This window comes from Thunnus thynnus, chromosome 8, assembly GCF_963924715.1.
Source record: "Thunnus thynnus chromosome 8, fThuThy2.1, whole genome shotgun sequence".
NCBI classification, from domain to species: domain Eukaryota; kingdom Metazoa; phylum Chordata; class Actinopteri; order Scombriformes; family Scombridae; genus Thunnus; species Thunnus thynnus.
In genome coordinates, this window is record NC_089524.1 from 6360207 (window position 1) to 6378136 (window position 17930).

Genomic DNA, 17930 nt, shown 5'->3' on the forward strand with positions numbered 1-17930 from the left:
CAAACTATATCACAATATAGAATCGTTCCCAAATAAAATCACAAACTAAGCCAATTAATACTGTTATGTATTAAATCAGACAACTCTTCACTCACAATTTCCTAAAACTATAACACAATATGATTCTATGACCCACTGAAATTGATAATACTGAATTATGCACATCCATCTATAAACTGTAATCCACACGTACCTCATCTGTCCGCCTCTGTCCTGCACTCTACTCTCGTTCACACTGCGGCTGCAGGAGGAAGACGACGAGAACTTGTACACGTCCATCCAGCGGCTGCGGGATCGAACCAGCGAGCTGTCCAACCAGGTTTCCCTCCTGGAGAGGTCGGGCTCCGCCGACCTCAGCTACCAGCAGAGTCTGGAGGAGCTCAGAGCGGCTCAGGATCAGCTGAGCGAGCTGGTGGAGGCTCGCAACCGCAGGTGACTGATGATACAACACACACACACACACACACAGGAACAAGATGAAAATATGTGTCGATTGAATAGTGTTGAGATCATTTAAATTCCATTTATTCACTATTTATTACATTTATAAAATTTATTATGATTACTGGAGCCATTAGTTGATTAGTCATGTATATCATTTATTAATCTAAAAGTTAGTACTTTTTTTATTTTCTTTACTTTACAAATGTTTCCAGCTTATCAAATGTGTGGATTTGCTGCTTTTCAGTTTTATATTATTGTAAATTTGTATATTTTTGGACTGTTGGCCAGATAAAACCAGCATTTTTAACATTAATTAAAATTTTAACTTATTTAAAACTATAACTTTTAAATATATTATTATTACTGTATTTTACATTAATATATCTAATTTCTATGGTAGAATATTTTATACAAGTATTTTTAGATTTTATTATTAGATATGCATTTATTTCAGTCGAACTACTTCACATTTTGGCATCCGTAAGCAGACTGGTTGATTTTCCTGTTGCAGGTTTGCAGTAGCTTTAAACCTGAGTTTAATAATTGGCCTGTAATGTTTTTTCCCATCTAAAGACTTAACAAAAACATCCACACAAACATGCACACCTTCACACAGAAAATAATGCATTTTATTCACTTTTGCAGGCTGATGGAGAAAAAGAGGAGGGAGAAGCTGAGGCAGCAGGTGGCAGCAAAGCGCAGCTAATCCTCCCGTCCAGCAGAGAGCACTAAACTCCGACATAAACAGTGCCTGACACTCGCTGCCACCAGTGCTGTGCAGCGACAGCCCGAGAGAACAACAGGCTCTTTACAGCAGCGACATGCAATCTTATAACTGGAAATCACAAAATGTGAGATTTTTACATCATCCTGCTGAGCTAACAGCAAAGGAAAAAGTGTAATAATGAGTGACAAAACAGAAGCATCTCATGGACAAATAAACCTCACAAAAGTTAAGCTATAAAAACAATCATGGATTTGTGGCTGAAACGCATTAAGACCAAATTGGAAATGGGCTTTTTTTCTGACATTTCCATAGATCCAGAACAGCCTTGAAGGGGGTCAAGAAACCAGTTTTCTGAGTTTCTCCACCATGCCTGTTTTAAGAGTTTTATTCAATTAATTTATCGTTAAAAATAGACATTTTAATCACATTCTGTCCATTTTTACACAAAAGATTAATGCCGTCCAATAGATTAAAAATTTAAATTTTTGCCTGTGATTCAGTCATTTTTAGTTCAGATGGATTAGGTCTGTCTGCTTCTTAACGCCTCTTAAAACTGGAACTGTTTGGTGGTAGAATTATGACAAAACACAATTAAAAGTTTGAAAAGATGCCTTTTAAAATTAAGTCTGAAGCTCATCAAATTTGCTCTTACTGTGTTTCAGGTTTTAGTAAGAGAACAGGAAAAAGGGAGAAGAAAACTCAGGTTACACAAATGGATGGAAATAAAAAAAAAAACTATAAATGATATTTGGATGGGAAAGGGAGCAGTGGGCACGTGTAGCAAAAAGGAAATATCATGTCTGTGCCTTTTGATGTTGTGCTTTTTAGATTGTAGTTACTCTGTGTTTAAGAGAGTAAAAGCAAACTGATATGTGAGGTCAAACTGTTTTTCTCTACAACTGGAATAGTGGCCCTTTAAGGGAAAACTACTAACAGAAACTGGAGGAGGAATCTACTCGTTTGGCTTGGACCACTACTCATGAAATGGGTTTAAAAGGGATTTTAAGACTAAAGTCTGTTTCTCCCAATCGAGACCAAGTCTTTTTTGGGGTGATCACATGCACTCTGCGCCCAGACGATGGGGGCTCCTGACGCTGTTCTACCTGGGAGAGCACAAACTGGACGAACTGTGTCGAATAAATCCTCACCAAACCACACCGAGAAGGTCTTTTAATACTTCTTCAAAAGGGCTCTAGTACTACCTTCAAAGAGGAGAACTGAGAACAGTGAACAGGGGAGGAGGAGGAGGAGGAGGAGGAGGAGAGAGGACGACCACATTCCTCGCAGCGCTCCCCCTGGATGTCACCTGCACAGGGGCTCAGGTGTGTTCACCTCGGTCGGACACAAATACGACAAACAAGGGCTATCACAGAAAACTAAGCAAAGCGTTCTTTTACCTGCCGGCTCCGTGTCACGCAGACACGTTTCACGTCTCGCATCTGAAACCACACGGCTGGGATCGGTTCCCATCATCTGGCTCTAATCAACGGATTTGGGTCAACTGGTCCTGGATCTGCCAAAAGCAGCTCCGATTTGATCCCGTTGCATGGCTTCATATCCAATAACGCCCCGCCTGTGTAGCTACTTCACCCTCCCATCACCCTCTGTGTCTAATTTTCTTATTGTATATAACTTCTTTTATTTATCAGACAGGTGTAGATCCTGTTATAATAGATGAAAGAACATATTAGAAGAATGATAATGGACTTCAGATTGAAGATACTGTAACTTTATGTAGAAATTAATATTGTATACTGGAGCTCCCTTTAAATGTCCCCATAGACACAAACCTCTCTCGCTCTCTCTCTCTCTCCCTACGCTGCAGTTGCACTGGGTAGGGACTTCTATGCAAAGGTCGTCTTCTTGGCCTATAGCCATTGTGTATTAGGCGATTTGACTTTAAGTTGTGTTTTCCTCTCTGTATCTATGCTAAATGTCCAGTATTAATACTCAATGCATTACAAATCCTGTGCAAGTTTCCATTTAATAAAGCTCTTTCATGTAACCGTGTGCGCCTTTTATTTTGAAACAAAAATACAGAAATTACATACATGTAGATTACATGGTACAAATTAAGAATAACTTTATTATTATTATTATTATTATTATTATTATTATTATTATTATTATTATATTTAAAGAAGAGCCTGTTTGGAGAATCTAAGCAGAGCTGCAACAATTAGTTGATTGACAGAAAATTTATCTGCAACTATTTTGATAATCTCTACTCGTTAAAAGTCATTTTTAAGTGAAAAATCTCTTATTTAAGGTTCTCATATGTGAAAATGTGTTGCTTTTCCTTGTACCATTAAAGTAAGTTTAATATTTGGGGGTTTTAAGTTGCTGGTTGGACTAAATAATAAATGGTCTCTAGGAAACTGCAACAGGCATTTTTTTCACTGTCAGTCACCGTTGTTATATAGACCAAACGATTAAATAGATTAATCGAGAAAATAATTGGCAGATTAATCCTTGATGAAAATAATTGTTAGTAGCAGCCCTAAATTTAAGTATGTTAGAAAATTTTATATAAATGTTTATAAGACAGTAAATTGAATATCTTAAAGTTTTAGCCTGTTCGTCAGACAAAACAAGCTAACTGAAGACATCACTCTGTGAAATTGTGAATGTCATTTTTTCACTATTTTTTAACACTTCATTGAGTAAGCAATCAATAGAGACAATAATTGCTAGTTGAAGGCGTAATACAAACCAACACAGACACTGCACAGAAGAGGCAGATATTTTACAATGTGTTAAGTTTCCACTGTTTCAAAGTCGAGTCCACTTTCTTCTCCAACTGGTTTCTTTTTTAAGTTTTTTTTAAGCATGAGGACGGATTAGAAAAATGCAAGAATTTGAGTTTTTTATACATGCGAGAGATCAACTCTGTTTTTTTGGTGGTGAAGACACCAGCTTAGTGTGTACTAAACTGTCATGGAAAAAAGATGCATTTTTAAAATTAAAATGCTTAATGTGGACATACTCTTAGCTTGTGAAACTATAAAACTGGTATATAATCAGCTGCAGCATCTGTTGGTCTAAAGGCTTCTTACTGTGTCTGTTGTGAGCTCTTCACATCCAAAAAAGACACACAGTTAAATATTAAAAGACTTTGGGAAGACAGAGAACACTTTGACACTGGATGATGACTGTAAAGATATAGCTACTCTGGATGGCATTACCATGACCTTCAGCACCACCGTAAGGAATCTGGGAGTTATCTTTGATCAGGATATGTCCTTTAACTCCCACATAAATCAAATCTCAAGGACTGCCTTTTTTCACTTGCGTAATATCGCAAAAATCAAGCACATCCTGTCCCTAAAAGATGCAGAAAAACTAGTTCACGCATTTGTTACTTCTAGGCTGGATTATTGCAATTCCTTATTATCAGGCTGCCCTAACAAGTCTCTAAAGACTCTCTAGCTGGTCCATAATGCAGCTGCACGCGTATTGACTAAAACTAGAAAAAGAGATCACATTTCTCCCATTTTAGCTTCGCTACATTGGCTTCCTGTAAAATCTAGAATAGAATTTAAATTCCTTCTCCTAACTTACAAAGCCCTTAATGGTCAGGCACCATCATATCTTGAAGAGCTCATAATACCGTATTATCCCACTAGAACACTGCGCTCCCAGAATGCAGGCTTACTGGTGGTCCCTACAGTCTTTAAAAGTAGAATGGGAGGCAGAGCCTTCAGCTATCAGGCTCCTCTTCTATGGAACCGTCTACCACATTCGATCCGGGGTGCAGACACCCTCTCTATGTTTAAGAGTAGGCTTAAAACTTTCCTTTTTGATAAAGCTTATAGTTAGGGCCGACCAGGCTCGCCTTGGATCAGCCCTTAGTTATGCTGCTATAGGCCTAGACTGCTGGGGGACTTCCCATGATGCACTGAGCTCCTCTCTCCTCCTCCTCCTCCTCCTCTCCATCTGTATGCAATTATGTAACATCAATGCATGTCACTAACTTTGCTTCTTCCCCGGAGTTTTTTGTGCTTTCTCATCTCACAGGAAACCCTGGGTTCTGGGCTGAGCCTTCGCGGTCCCTCACAGTCCTGATGGCATCCTTCCCTGGCTATTGATGCTTATACTTGTTGTTATTGTTATGATTGTTTTTCTTCTGTCCCCCCTCCCCCTTTCCCTCTCTCTTTCTCTCTCTCAACCCAACCGGTCAAAGTAGATGGCCGCCCACCAAGAGCTGGGGTCTGCTTGAGGTTTCTACCCGTTAAAGGGGAGTTTTTCCTTACCGCTGTCGCCAAGTGCTTGCTCATGGGGGAATTGTTGGGTCTCTGTAAATTAAAGAGTACAGTCTTTACCTGCTCTATGTGAAAAGTGCCTTGAGATGACTTTTGTTGTGATATAGCGCTATATAAATAAGAATTGATTGATTGATTGACAGCGGCATATGACTTTTTTTTTTTTTTTCTCACCCATCTTCATTCAGCAAATCACCAGGTGAGTTCCTTTTTGCTTTGCTTGGTAGCATTGTCAAAATACATTACATTTCCAATCAATTTGAATTGTGCTATATGCCCTTGCTTTTGTCATGATAATGATTTGGTACCGTGTCATCCAATCACAACATCAAACAAAAAGCTATTTTACTGGTACATATTTTTTCCCTTAAGCCTGTGATCTATTCTTTGAGATTCTTTCTGACTTACTGACCAATCTTGACGATTTACTTTTTGTTCAAATTGTTCTCCTGAACCGTTGAAATGTAAAAGGCATGGGACTGAAGATGCAGGAGTTAAGTTTTGAAATCAATCTTGCTAACTACTACATCTGTACTGTTGCTAAAATAATGCCTTGTTTCAGCAGCAAGTCAACATGTCTGTGAGCGGGGCTGGACTTGTGATTCTGATGCTCCAAATTACACAGTGATCATTTTACTTTGTTTTTATATGACAACATGCCCAAATAACTTCATTTTATGTCAATAATATCCCATCACTGTCTGTGTAGTGTTGTGTACTTGTAGATTTATTACTCTAGTAGCCTATATGAAACACATCAGCAATATCCCAGTCCTTCAGTGTTGCATCCATCTGGGATAGTGTGCTATTTATACTACTACAGTTTATGATACGCATTGTTTTTGTTTTGCAGGTGGTTCACAGGGATAAACACTGAGAGGCACCCTGTCCTTTCACTGGAGATGGAGAAAGATGACATCAGTCAACCCTTGTGTGTTCAGTCTCCTAAAGAAACTAATGGACTCTTTAATGGGACAGCGAACCCTCTCACCCACCCATACAATCAGTCTGTTAGCCACACTTTTCAGTTACTCACTGAGTTAGTCTTGGTTACTCATAGTGACTCAGTCACTTTCTCAGTCAGTCATTCGCTCATTACAAACTTTTATATAAACACACACTTGGACAGTCTGGTTACAACTTGCATTAGAGGGACATTAATTAGGGTTTTTTAATGGAAAATACCAATTTAAAAAAAACAAACAGGCACTGATATTAGATGCAGTTATTTGGTTACAATAATTTGGTGAGCATTAGTACATGGCAACGATTACAGATGTACTGTACCAAACCATCAGATTCTTAGGCTACAGACATACACCCACTAAAGCTGTCCCATTGTTCTTTAACCATATCATTTTTCCAGTTCAGTCTTCCCAGCATTTTTTGACATGCGACAGTTAGAGGAGCATGTTGATATATTTTGTCACTTTAAATTACTTTTGAATGTTTAGCTACCTGAATAAACTCCATGCTTTGTTCTAGTACTCTCTAATTGTGTACAAATGTTTAGCATCATTCATTTATAATGTTAATAAAGTGAGACGCGGTTTGAGAGAAACACTTTGAAGTTGTATAATTTGTCTTAACATTTGAAGTCACAATTCAAACGGCTGTTTATTCACTGTTGCTGTCTGAGTAATTATGTCAAGTAACAAGGTTTGTGGAAAAAAAAATTTAAACTCACCGTAGTCCTCACTGTTAGCAGTCAGTTAGTTAAACACAGTGGTCCGAACTGACGTTTCTACCGCGCTTATTTTATTGCTCTACTAGTGTCTTTGACAAAGCAAATCTACTCAACAGTGACATGTTCCATCTGTGGTTAAAGCATGTCTCAGGTTAAAAAAAAAGGAATATATTCCCACACTACCTTTTGACCTTTTACTAACTGCATCATTGTTTGATGTCCCAGAGAACCACATGCTAGAGGACGTGTCAGAAGTGTCATCGCTCTGCAGGAGAAAGATGTTGATGGTTTGGATCGCACCGCTGGGGTTTTACGGTAAAAATCTGTAAGTATGCCACTTGTGAGAAGTTCAAATTAACAGTAATACACAAGTTACTGTTAATTTACACTGCTTGTAACAGTGTTTTGCTGTAAAAGTAGAAAATAACAGTTGTATGCTCTATTTATAAAGGCACCTACAAACTGAATTTCAGCATGACACTGGTTTCCGTTCCTGCAGTATAATGGCATGTCCTGGGGTCGTGCGGTGTACGGGGCACAGGAAATTGCCTTAAAAACCACTACTTTGGCTTATTTTCTAGCTTAAAACCAGCAATTCCCGGGGTCGTGTGGTGTACGGAACACAAGCGACATAGGCTCCACAACCTGGTTTTAAACAACCCGGGCTCTCGGGGCACCCGTTGAGGGCCCCGCCCCCGAAATGCGGCCGAAAATGGCTCCACAGCGCCACCTACAAAAATACAGCCCCAAATTAAAAACATTGAAGAAATACTTTAAAATTACCTCATTTAATTCTGCAGCTGCTGTGAGGGTTGGAGGCAAAGTTGCCATTGTGTGTACATTGAAAAAAATACAGGCAAAAACGTTGACATCTATATAAAGTAAACCCCATACATTTATGGGAAAAGCCTGTAAATATATTGGAGAGTCGCTTGTAATTACTGTCACATAATGTTTATATAAAGTAAACCCTATACCATAATGGGAAAAACCTGTAAATATATTGGAGAGTTGATTTCAATTACTGTCAAAAAATGTTTATATAATGTATACCCCATACATTTATGGGAAAAGCCTGAAAATATATTGGAGAGCTGCTTGTAATTATTGTTAAATAATGTTTATATAAAGTTAACCTCATACATTAATGGGGAAATGTATGTAGATATATTTGACAGTTGCTTTTAAATAAGATCAAATAATGTTTATATAAAGTAAACCCCATACATTTATGGGAAAAGCCTGTAAATATATTGGAATTACTGTCAAATAATGTTTATATCAGGTAATCATTATTAAAATTATGTTTTTGTAAACTATTATCACATGATCTTATTTTTTTGTACAGTATAAAACCAACATTTACCAGTGATCTACTGTGAATAGATTGGATAATCACATAAAATAAAAGCTTAAAGCTCTCAAGATACCATTAATGGGTGTTAAAGGAGGGTAATTTGAATGTAATTTTACATAATTTTTCTGTGTTTTACATCCAGAAATCTGTACTTTGATGGGGAGTTCTTGTGGATGGATTGGATAACCCTATGAATTTACCAAAGAGTACTGTATGAAAACAAGAGTCTTCATTTAAATTAGGTAATTTTAAGGTAGTTCTGCAATCTTTTTCATTTTTTGTGCAGATTTATACATTGGTTTAACATTCTAGCAATGTTTTATGATGAGATTTTCTTTTTATTTTGTAATGGTTGGACTGTAAAAATGTAGACAATGTCCAAAGTAAATATCCGTATTTTTAAAATAAATAACTAAAGGCTTTTTTACTGTTACTTGACGGTAAGTGTTTGGCAACTTTTGCTGCCAGACTTTTTACCGTTTTTTTACCTTTTTTTTTTTTTTTACAGTGCAGATTGTGAAGGATGGGGATATGGTACCCTTTAACCAGTTGAAAAATCTGTTTGATGTGAGAGATGCTGAATTTTTATCATATTTACACAAGCCATCTTAAGAATACTTATTTCAAAGAACATGGACATGGGGCTTAATGGAGATCTGGACAATAAATTGAGGGGAAACGCCTTGGGGAGGAGATTAGTTTCAGCACTAAATAAGTTGGTGTCCCTTGTCGCTCCTCACAGCTTATCTTCTATTCAATATCATTGGGAGATGACGGACTTGGGTGTATGCCTGACCACAGCATAGTGGGAGACGGTTTTAAAAAACACAACAGATGTATCCAAATGAGTAAGACGCAAAACCCTACAAATAAAAGTTGCGCACAGGGCTCATATCACACCATGTACATTAAAGTAAATGGATCATTCCATTTCAAATGTGTGCTGCATGGCTTTGGAGAAGCAGGAACACATATGCACCTGTTGTGGCACTGCCCTCCCATGAGGAGCTTTTGGAATATTTTGGAACATTTTGAGATTGTCTTCTATTCTGTACCCCAATGTCCATTAGTTTGCCTTTTCGGCAGAAAGGTAGAAAATATATAGTCAAAACTCATGCACCACATCATTGCATTAGCTTTTATGTCAGTTAAACGCATTATTATGACACATTTGTCAGAGTCTGCTCTCCCCCTCACCTGTTGCTGTGGGAATTATCCAATCATCCGGTCTCACTCTCTGCTCTGCCACACCCCTCATTAGTTCAACCACTTTCACCTGGCGCTCCCACCTGCTCATCATCTCCAATCAAGCCAGTATATAAGCTGCATCAGCCCACTCCCTCTTTGTCAGATTGTCTATGCTACCATGCTAAGTCATTTTGCCTTCATCACTGGACTGCCTTCCTGGTTCCTGATCAGCTTGTCTTCGACCATCGCTCCTCGTCTCTGCCCCAGTATACCCACCAGCCTTCTGTCCCTGACTCTGAGTTCTGCCTGCCTGTTCCCTGGTCTTTGTCTGCCTTGGGAGTGGAAGATCGGGGTTCAATTCCCGGTGGAGCCATACTCATCAGAACTGTGTTTCTCCGACCGTGCTGCTATTGCCTTGACATTGTGTGGAATAAAGACTGTAAAATTTATACCAGTGTCATTTGTGCTGCTATTGGGTCCATTCTATACCCGTTACAACATTAGAAATTACACAAACCAAAGTGTTTTAGGCTTGATTATTGATTTAAAAGACTTCATGAATGTATTGTCAATGGAGTGGGCAGCCTCAGCCCTCCTTGATTATGATCATGGATTTGATGGACCCTGGATATTAGATCATATTTGAATAATATGTTATGTTTTTGTCTTGTTTAGTTTGATTTGGTATTGTACATGGTGTTGAACACTATTTTATGTGAAATATTTTTGTTGTCTAACATTGTCTAATGTCAGTGTTTAGTCCCTTGTCATTAGGGCTGGCCTATAAGTAATATCGCAATATTTCTAGGCTATATTGCGATACACAATATATATCATGGTATTTCACAATCTCCTCTAAACTACTAGACTACTAAATAAACTACAGTTATAATTAAAGTTCTGCTACAATAAAGTACTGTTATAATAAAGTTAAATAAAGTACCGTCATTTATTTATAGAGCACATTTCATACAGAGAGCAACACAAGGTGCTTCACAAGGCCAAGAGCAATACATGTATAATGATATAAAGTACGAACATACATATCTTCATACATAAAAGCAAGCATGCGTACAAAGATGGGTTGGATATATGGTCATGTGACTTCAGGCCAATCGTTGTCCAAGATTAACAGAGGCAAGGGGAGTGTCCTAGAAGGGACATGGGTGACACCATATTTGGTCCATTGAATGGAGAAGTGCAACTAAGGGGCGGTACTTAGGTTTGTACAGAGGATGTGTTAATCCAAAAATGTGCCTATTAGATATGGCATACATTAAAAACACTTTGATTAGAATAACCAACCAGCATTTATCGATTTGTGGGGTTTATCAGAGACTACCTCCAGAATTTGGGAGTGGAGAGGATGGAATGGCCTGCCAGCAATCCTGACCTCAACCCCATTGAACACTTGTGGGATCAGCTTGGGTGTGCTGTTCATGCCAGAATGACCAACACAACCACGTTGGCTGACTTGTGAGAAATGCTGGTTGAAGAATGGGATGCCATCCCACAGCAGTGTGTGACCAGGCTGGTGACCAGCATGAGGAGGAGATGCCAGGCCGTTGTGGCTGTGTACGGTTCTTCCACACGCTACTGAGGTTCCTGTTTGTTGAATGAATACATTTGTAATTTGCCAATATGTCTTGTTTCTTCAAACTTCAATCATCCCAAACACCAAACAAGAGTCAATGGCAGAATAAGCTGTTTGGCATTGGCAGAGAAAATTTGGCACATTTTTCATGGGTGCAACCCACATATTCAGCTCTGCTGCTCATCCCACAAATGCATGTTCCTTACAAATGTGGCACCATTTAAAAGGGAAATAAACAGGCTTTCCAACGGTATCAGATTTATTGCCAAGAAGCATTGTTAGAACAACGAAATAATCTACCAAACGCAAATTTCCTTACTTTTTGTGCTAAGTTTAGATTGATTTTATCTCAGTGTTACCATTATACGTTTACATTTGCAACCTTTGAGATGCTTTGTTGAACATGTTTGTGTTTCTTATAGTAAAAATATTACAATTTTCCAAATTGGATTTTATTTGTTTTGTGTGTTTTTGGGGGTCCAATATGATGATACAACATGTCAAACTGAAAAAATAATTGTCAGGTCATATAGGTGATCTTGTGCTGAAAAAAAAGATACCCAACATTGGCATGTTAAACACAGCAGCAACATTAAAGTGACATACAGAGGCAAATTCAAAAGTATGCAAAAACGGCCAAAATAGCCCAAGACTCCTAAGGGTTAAACTGTAAGGGGTTTATAGTTTAGAGTAATATCTAAATCAGTTGAGACAAACATGATCTGACCTGAGAGTTTTCAATGTACAGTGTGGACTAATTAATGTGGATCAATAATTTAATAACAATAATTTGTCTATCCTCTGTAAAACATCTCTTAAAATCTTTTCAATACATCCAACTATCTGTGTACTTACAAAGCTTTGTTGGAGGCTCTGACCACTGGCAAAAGCCTCAGAAGAGCCTCCTCTGAAGCAGAGTATTTCTTCAGGTCAAACACATCCAGATCTTTTTCTGATGACAGTAAGAAGAAGACCAGAGCTGACCACTGAGCAGGAGATAGTTCATCTGTGGAAAGACTTCCTGAACTCGGGTAACGTTGGATCTCCTCCACAAGAGAATGATCATTCAGTTCATTCAGACAGTGAAAGATATTGACGCTTCTCTCTGGAGACAGATTCTCACTTAAGTTCTCCTTGATGTACTTGACTGTTTCCTGATTGGTCTGTGAGCTACTTCCTGTCTGTGTCAGTAGACCTTGTAGGAGAGTCTGATTGGTCTGCAGAGAAAGACCATGGAGGAAGTGGAGGAACAAGTCCAGGTGTCCATTTTGACTCTGTAAGGCCTCATCCACAGCACACTGGTAGAAATGTGCAGATTTGGCTTTTCTTGTTTCAGACTTCTTGGATGTTGTTTGTTCTTCTGCCAACAGATTGACTCCAGACTTGATGAATGTCAGATGGACATCTACATCTTAGTCAGGGTCTTGGGCAGCTCTCCTCCCACTCTGCTTTTCAACACATCATCCAGAACTGTAGCAGTGATCAAGCAGAAAACTGGGATGTGGCACATGATGTGGAGGCTTGACCTGCTCCTCATCTCTAAATCTCTTCCTGAAGTACTCCTCCTTATGTGGGTCAGTGAACCCTCTGACCTCTGTCACTATGCTGACACACTCAGGTGGGATTTGCTGCTGCAGGTCGTGTGGTTATCCAGAGGCGGGCAGAAGGAAGCATTTTCCCCCTGATGAGCTTTGTCAGCAACACATCCACTGAGGTGGATTCTGTAATATCAGTCAGGATCTCATTGTTGTGGAAGTCCAGAGGAAGTCGACACTCATTGCTAATAACCAAACGCACTACTGCCCGTCCCAACATAGTGTGCCATCCTCCTGGCCCGTACTCTGAATTCCTATCTGAATTCTCGGAGTTTTTGTCGTATTTAGTCCTTAGTACAGATAAAGTAATTGTAGTAGGTGATTTTAATATTCATGTGGACGTTGATAATGATAGCCTCAGTACTGCATTTATCTCATTATTAGACTCAATTGGCTTCTCTCAGTGTGTAAATAATCCCACTCACTGTCTTAACCACACCCTAGACCTTGTTCTGACTTATGGGATTGAAATTGAACATTTAATAATTTTTCCACAAAATCCTATTCTATCAGATCATTTTTTAATAACTTTTGAATTCTTATTACTGGATTACACACCATTAGACAAAAAAGTCCTCACTAGATGTCTCTCTGATAGTGTTGTAGATAAATTTAAGGAAGCAATTCCATCAGTGCTGAATTCAGTGCCATGTCTCAATACTACAGAGGACTCTTATGTTAACTTTAGGCCCTCCCAAATTGATAATCTTGTTGATAGTGCTGCAGGCTCATTAAGAAAAACACTCGACTCCATCGCCCCCTTAAAAAAAAGGAGATAATAAAACATAAGAGGTTAGCTCCATGGTATAACTCCCAAACCCGCAAATTAAAGCAAACATCACGAAAATTGAAAAGGATTTGGCGTTCCACCAAAGTAGAAGAATCTCACTTAGTCTGGCAAGATAGTCTTAAAACATATAGGAAGGCCCTCTGTAATGCCAGAGCCGCCTATTACTCAGCATTAATAGAAGAGAATAAAAACAGCCCTAGGTTCCTTTTCAGCACTTTGGCTAGGCTGACAAAGAGTCATAACTCTATTGATCCATGTATTCCTATAGCTCTCAGTAGTAATGACTTTATGAGCTTCTTTAATGATAAAATTCTAACTATTAGAGACAAAATTAACCACCTCCTGCCCTCAACAGGCACCGTTCTCTCCCCAAACACAGGCACCTTAGAAACAGCTGTAAATCCTGACATATATTTGGACTGTTTTTCTCCAGTCAACTTTCCTGAACTAACTTCAATGATTTGTTCAGCTGAACCATCAACCTGTCTCTTAGACCCCATCCTAACTAGGTTGCTTAAGGAAGCCTTACCCTTAGTTAGCACTTCTTTACTAGATATGATCAATCTGTCTTTAGTAACAGGTTATGTACCACAGTCCTTTAAAGTAGCTGTAATTAAACCTCTTCTTAAGAAGCCTACTCTTGATTCAGGTGTTTTAGCCAATTATAGACCTACATCCAACCTTCCATTTCTCTCCAAGATCCTTGAGAAAGCAGTCTCTAATCAGTTATGTGACTTTCTACATAACAATAGTTTATTTGAGGATTTTCAGTCAGGATTTAGAGCGCATCATAGCACAGAGACAGCACTGGTGAAAGTCACAAATGACCTCCTAACTGCATCGGACAAAGGATTTGTCTCTATACTTGTCCTGTTAGATCTTAGTGCCGCATTCGACACGATTGACCATCAAATCCTTTTGCAGAGACTGAAACATTTAATTGGAATTAAAGGAACTGCATTAAGCTGGTTTAAGTCCTATTTATCAGACCGATTTCAGTTTGTACATGTTAATGATGAATCCTCCGTGAAGGCAAGGGTTAGACACGGAGTTCCACAAGCTTCTGTACTTGGACCAATTCTATTCACCTTGTATATGCTTCCTTTAGGTAATATTATTAGGAAACACTCCATAAATTTTCATTGTTATGCAGATGACACCCAATTATATTTATCAATGAAGCCAGATGAAACCAATCAGTTAAACAAACTCCAAGCATGCCTTAAGGACATAAAGACCACTAAATTCAGATAAAACTGAAGTTATTGTGCTTGGCCCTAAACACCTTAGAAACACATTAAGTTACAAGAATCTAACAAAAATAACCTGGGCTGTTTTCACAAGGGACACAATATAATTTAAAACCTGTGTAGTCAAATACAAGAACACTGAAGCTAATGTTTGACTTTTGTTACGGCATTCAATGGCTTTAAAGTGGACAGAGTGGACTTGTCATAGCAGGAAATGCTGGAACTGACAACATTAACAATGGCTCAATTTCATTCAATTGTCCAAGAACCTTCCTTTACTGCACCATAAAATTTGTAAACACTGAATGGGATTACTGGTAAGCCATCATTTATGTAATAATTGCACCTGTGTTTTTACTGCATCGACATGTCAAAGTGTCTGCCATGAAAAAGGTTAATTAGTGCAGTTTCGCAAGACAAAGGTGAAATATTTAGAGAACACTTTGTACGGCATGTCAACCAGAGAGCAGCCTTAGTTAGTGACCTTCAGTGTTGCTGGGTGAATATTTGAACTTTAAATTTGAACCATTTACAAAAGTTTGAATTATCATTTAGAGGATCATAAGGTCAGAATAAATGAATAAAATACATTGTTTATTAATACCACATTAAATATTCTTAAGAATTATGGGCACACAAAAATGTATTTGTGAGATGTCAACACTCCAACATATTGGCCCAAACTCACAATGCCTGTTACTGAAAAAAAATGTCCCTCAACACCAAAACAAAAACGAGGCATAAGTAGTAGCTTGGCAATATACACACCTTCACTTTTTAGTAGAGCTGCAACAATTAGCTGATTTACCAATTATTAAATTAATTGCCAACGACTTTTAAAATTGATGAATGTTTGCAATCATTCTTTAATAAAAAAAAAAATGTCCAAATTCTCTGATTCCAGCTTCACAAATGTGAATATTTTCTGGCTTCTTTAGTCCTCTGTGACAGTAAATCGAGTGTCTTTGGTATGTGAACAAAACAAGGCATTTGAGAACGTCACTTTGAGCATTTTTCACCATTTTATGGACCAAACAACCAATAGCTCAAATTGATTAATTAAAAATAATAGTAAGTTGCAGTCTTACTTGTTAGTGTAATGATTTTTAGTACTCACAGGGTGTCATCTGAAGCTTGAGCAACGAAAAGATGGAGAAGGGTGGCGGTGTTGGGCTGGACACGGTAACGGCCCAAAATGGCGCCATGGCAGAAGGCAACGGCTCAGGGGGAGACTCTAACAGAAACCAAGAGAGACAAGAAAGTTTCCCAGTCCTCTGTCTAATGAGAACAAATGTAAATCACTTTAATCTACTAAAAAAAGGTCATCTGCTCTCTCACACCGGGTTATTTGTAGCTTGTGCCTCAGCCAACAACACTGAACACATATCCTACAACTGAGAGTTATGCTAGTGACGCTAGCATGCTAACGCGCTAATTGCGATTAGCATCACTAACGTTACTTCTACAAACTTTATTGGTTTAGCTACTAACTCAGCGATATCCAACATACACACACATGTATTTACCTTCTAAAATAGGTCCTCAATCAGTTGTTGACACTGTATTTGGACCCAGCTTGCCTTATTATGTCTAACTTGCAGTTTCTCCCCGTCCTGTGACCTCTTCAGCCCGCCTCTTCACCTGTAGACTGACAGCCAGGTGAGCGGGCTGAGGGTTACAGACAACGGATAATATTAAACCAAGACAATTAAAGAAATGATTTTTGTGTAGAGTTCCAGACTATTTGTATTTCATTTAATTCTACACAACATGTTTTCAAATTGTCAATATATAGACCATCATTTATTCTCCTGCTTATTATTCTGACAGTTTCTTGCTATAAATTGTTGCAAACTATGGAAGGGAAAGGGAAAAAGACAGTGAAAATGGGGAAATTAAAATACAAATAATAAATAAACTAGGAAGTTATCATATTGTACTTTAGGATAATCAGACCATGATTAAATGTTGAAAAGGGATCATTAGATCTTGAAATGACAAATGGATATTGTGAAATGGCACTTTGAAGATGGAAAGTGATATTTAAACTCTTGAAATGGAAAATGTGAAAGCAATTAAATGTAAATGCCCAAATTAAAAGCTCAAGTGTCCTTTTCATTTTAACATTTTGACCGTTGGAGGAGTACAATATAACGATACTTTATTTCAGATTTTCTCTTTGTATTTTCAGTTTTCCTCTGATGAAACTATTAAAATGAGCATATATATATTTTTTAAATCATTATATCTGTCTACAAATGTTATTTTATACTGGATTATTCTTATTAATGTTGTTTTGTTGCTATTGAAAGAAATAATGATATGAATAAATACAAACAAAATATATAACCATATTTTTAAAAATAAAAATTGATATTATGAAATGGCACTATGAAAATGGAAAGTGAAGTAATATTTACAAAGTCCATCTTCGAGATCAGGTTTCTGCAGTGAATTGCAGCTGAAAATGGTTGAAGGATTACTCAGCAAACAGGAGAGGTACATAATGTATTACCCTGGTTAGCCATTCACTCTCTCCTGTGCATGTGAGAAAGGTGTTTTGCAGAAAACATTGTGCAACTTTGACTGAAACCTCTTCAGTGTCCACGCTTCCCTGATTATAAGAAAATTGTTTTAAGTGGATATTTTAGAAATCCAAATCAAACCATTTCAACAAAAACACAATGAGTTCCCTGCAACATGTGAATCCCAGGGTGAGAGGGATGAGAGTCTCACCACACAGTGCACTGCAGAGTCTGGCTGGACGCATCACACAAGAGATCATAACAGTAAGTGCCAGATATTTACTTTTATTCATCAGAAACAGCTGTGGGTAGGCTATTGACACAAGACCAAATCCATTTCCATTGTGGTCTTTGATGTAAAAACATTAAACATGAGGAATTCAGGTGTCAAGGTGATGTTATACTTCCAACAAACTAACACAATATCTCTGTTAATTGTTATAAATGATTCCTAGTATTAGTTGATCATTAATGTATTCACACCAAATTAAAAAGCAATACATTGAAGCTA

The 17930-nt window shown here is 38.0% G+C and overlaps 1 protein-coding gene and 1 long non-coding RNA gene across 3 annotated transcripts in view; one reads left to right on the forward strand and one right to left on the reverse strand.

Annotated features, from left to right (window-relative positions):
• Positions 1-1353, forward strand: part of LOC137187388 (1-phosphatidylinositol 4,5-bisphosphate phosphodiesterase gamma-1-like) — a 33144-nt gene extending 31791 nt beyond the window's left edge. For both annotated transcript variants that reach the window (XM_067596239.1, XM_067596240.1), the window contains 2 exons: positions 248-432; positions 1090-1353. In XM_067596239.1, coding sequence (XP_067452340.1) covers positions 248-432; positions 1090-1150 — 246 coding nt within the window. In that variant the 3' untranslated portion in view covers positions 1151-1353. The remainder of the gene's footprint in view (positions 1-247; positions 433-1089) is intronic.
• Positions 346-17032, reverse strand: LOC137187392 (uncharacterized). The gene is made up of 3 exons (XR_010929201.1): positions 16421-17032; positions 16012-16128; positions 346-436 (listed from the first exon to the last, which is right to left on the reverse strand). It is a non-coding gene; the product is annotated as an uncharacterized lncRNA (long non-coding RNA).
• Positions 17033-17930: the final 898 nt, after the last annotated feature.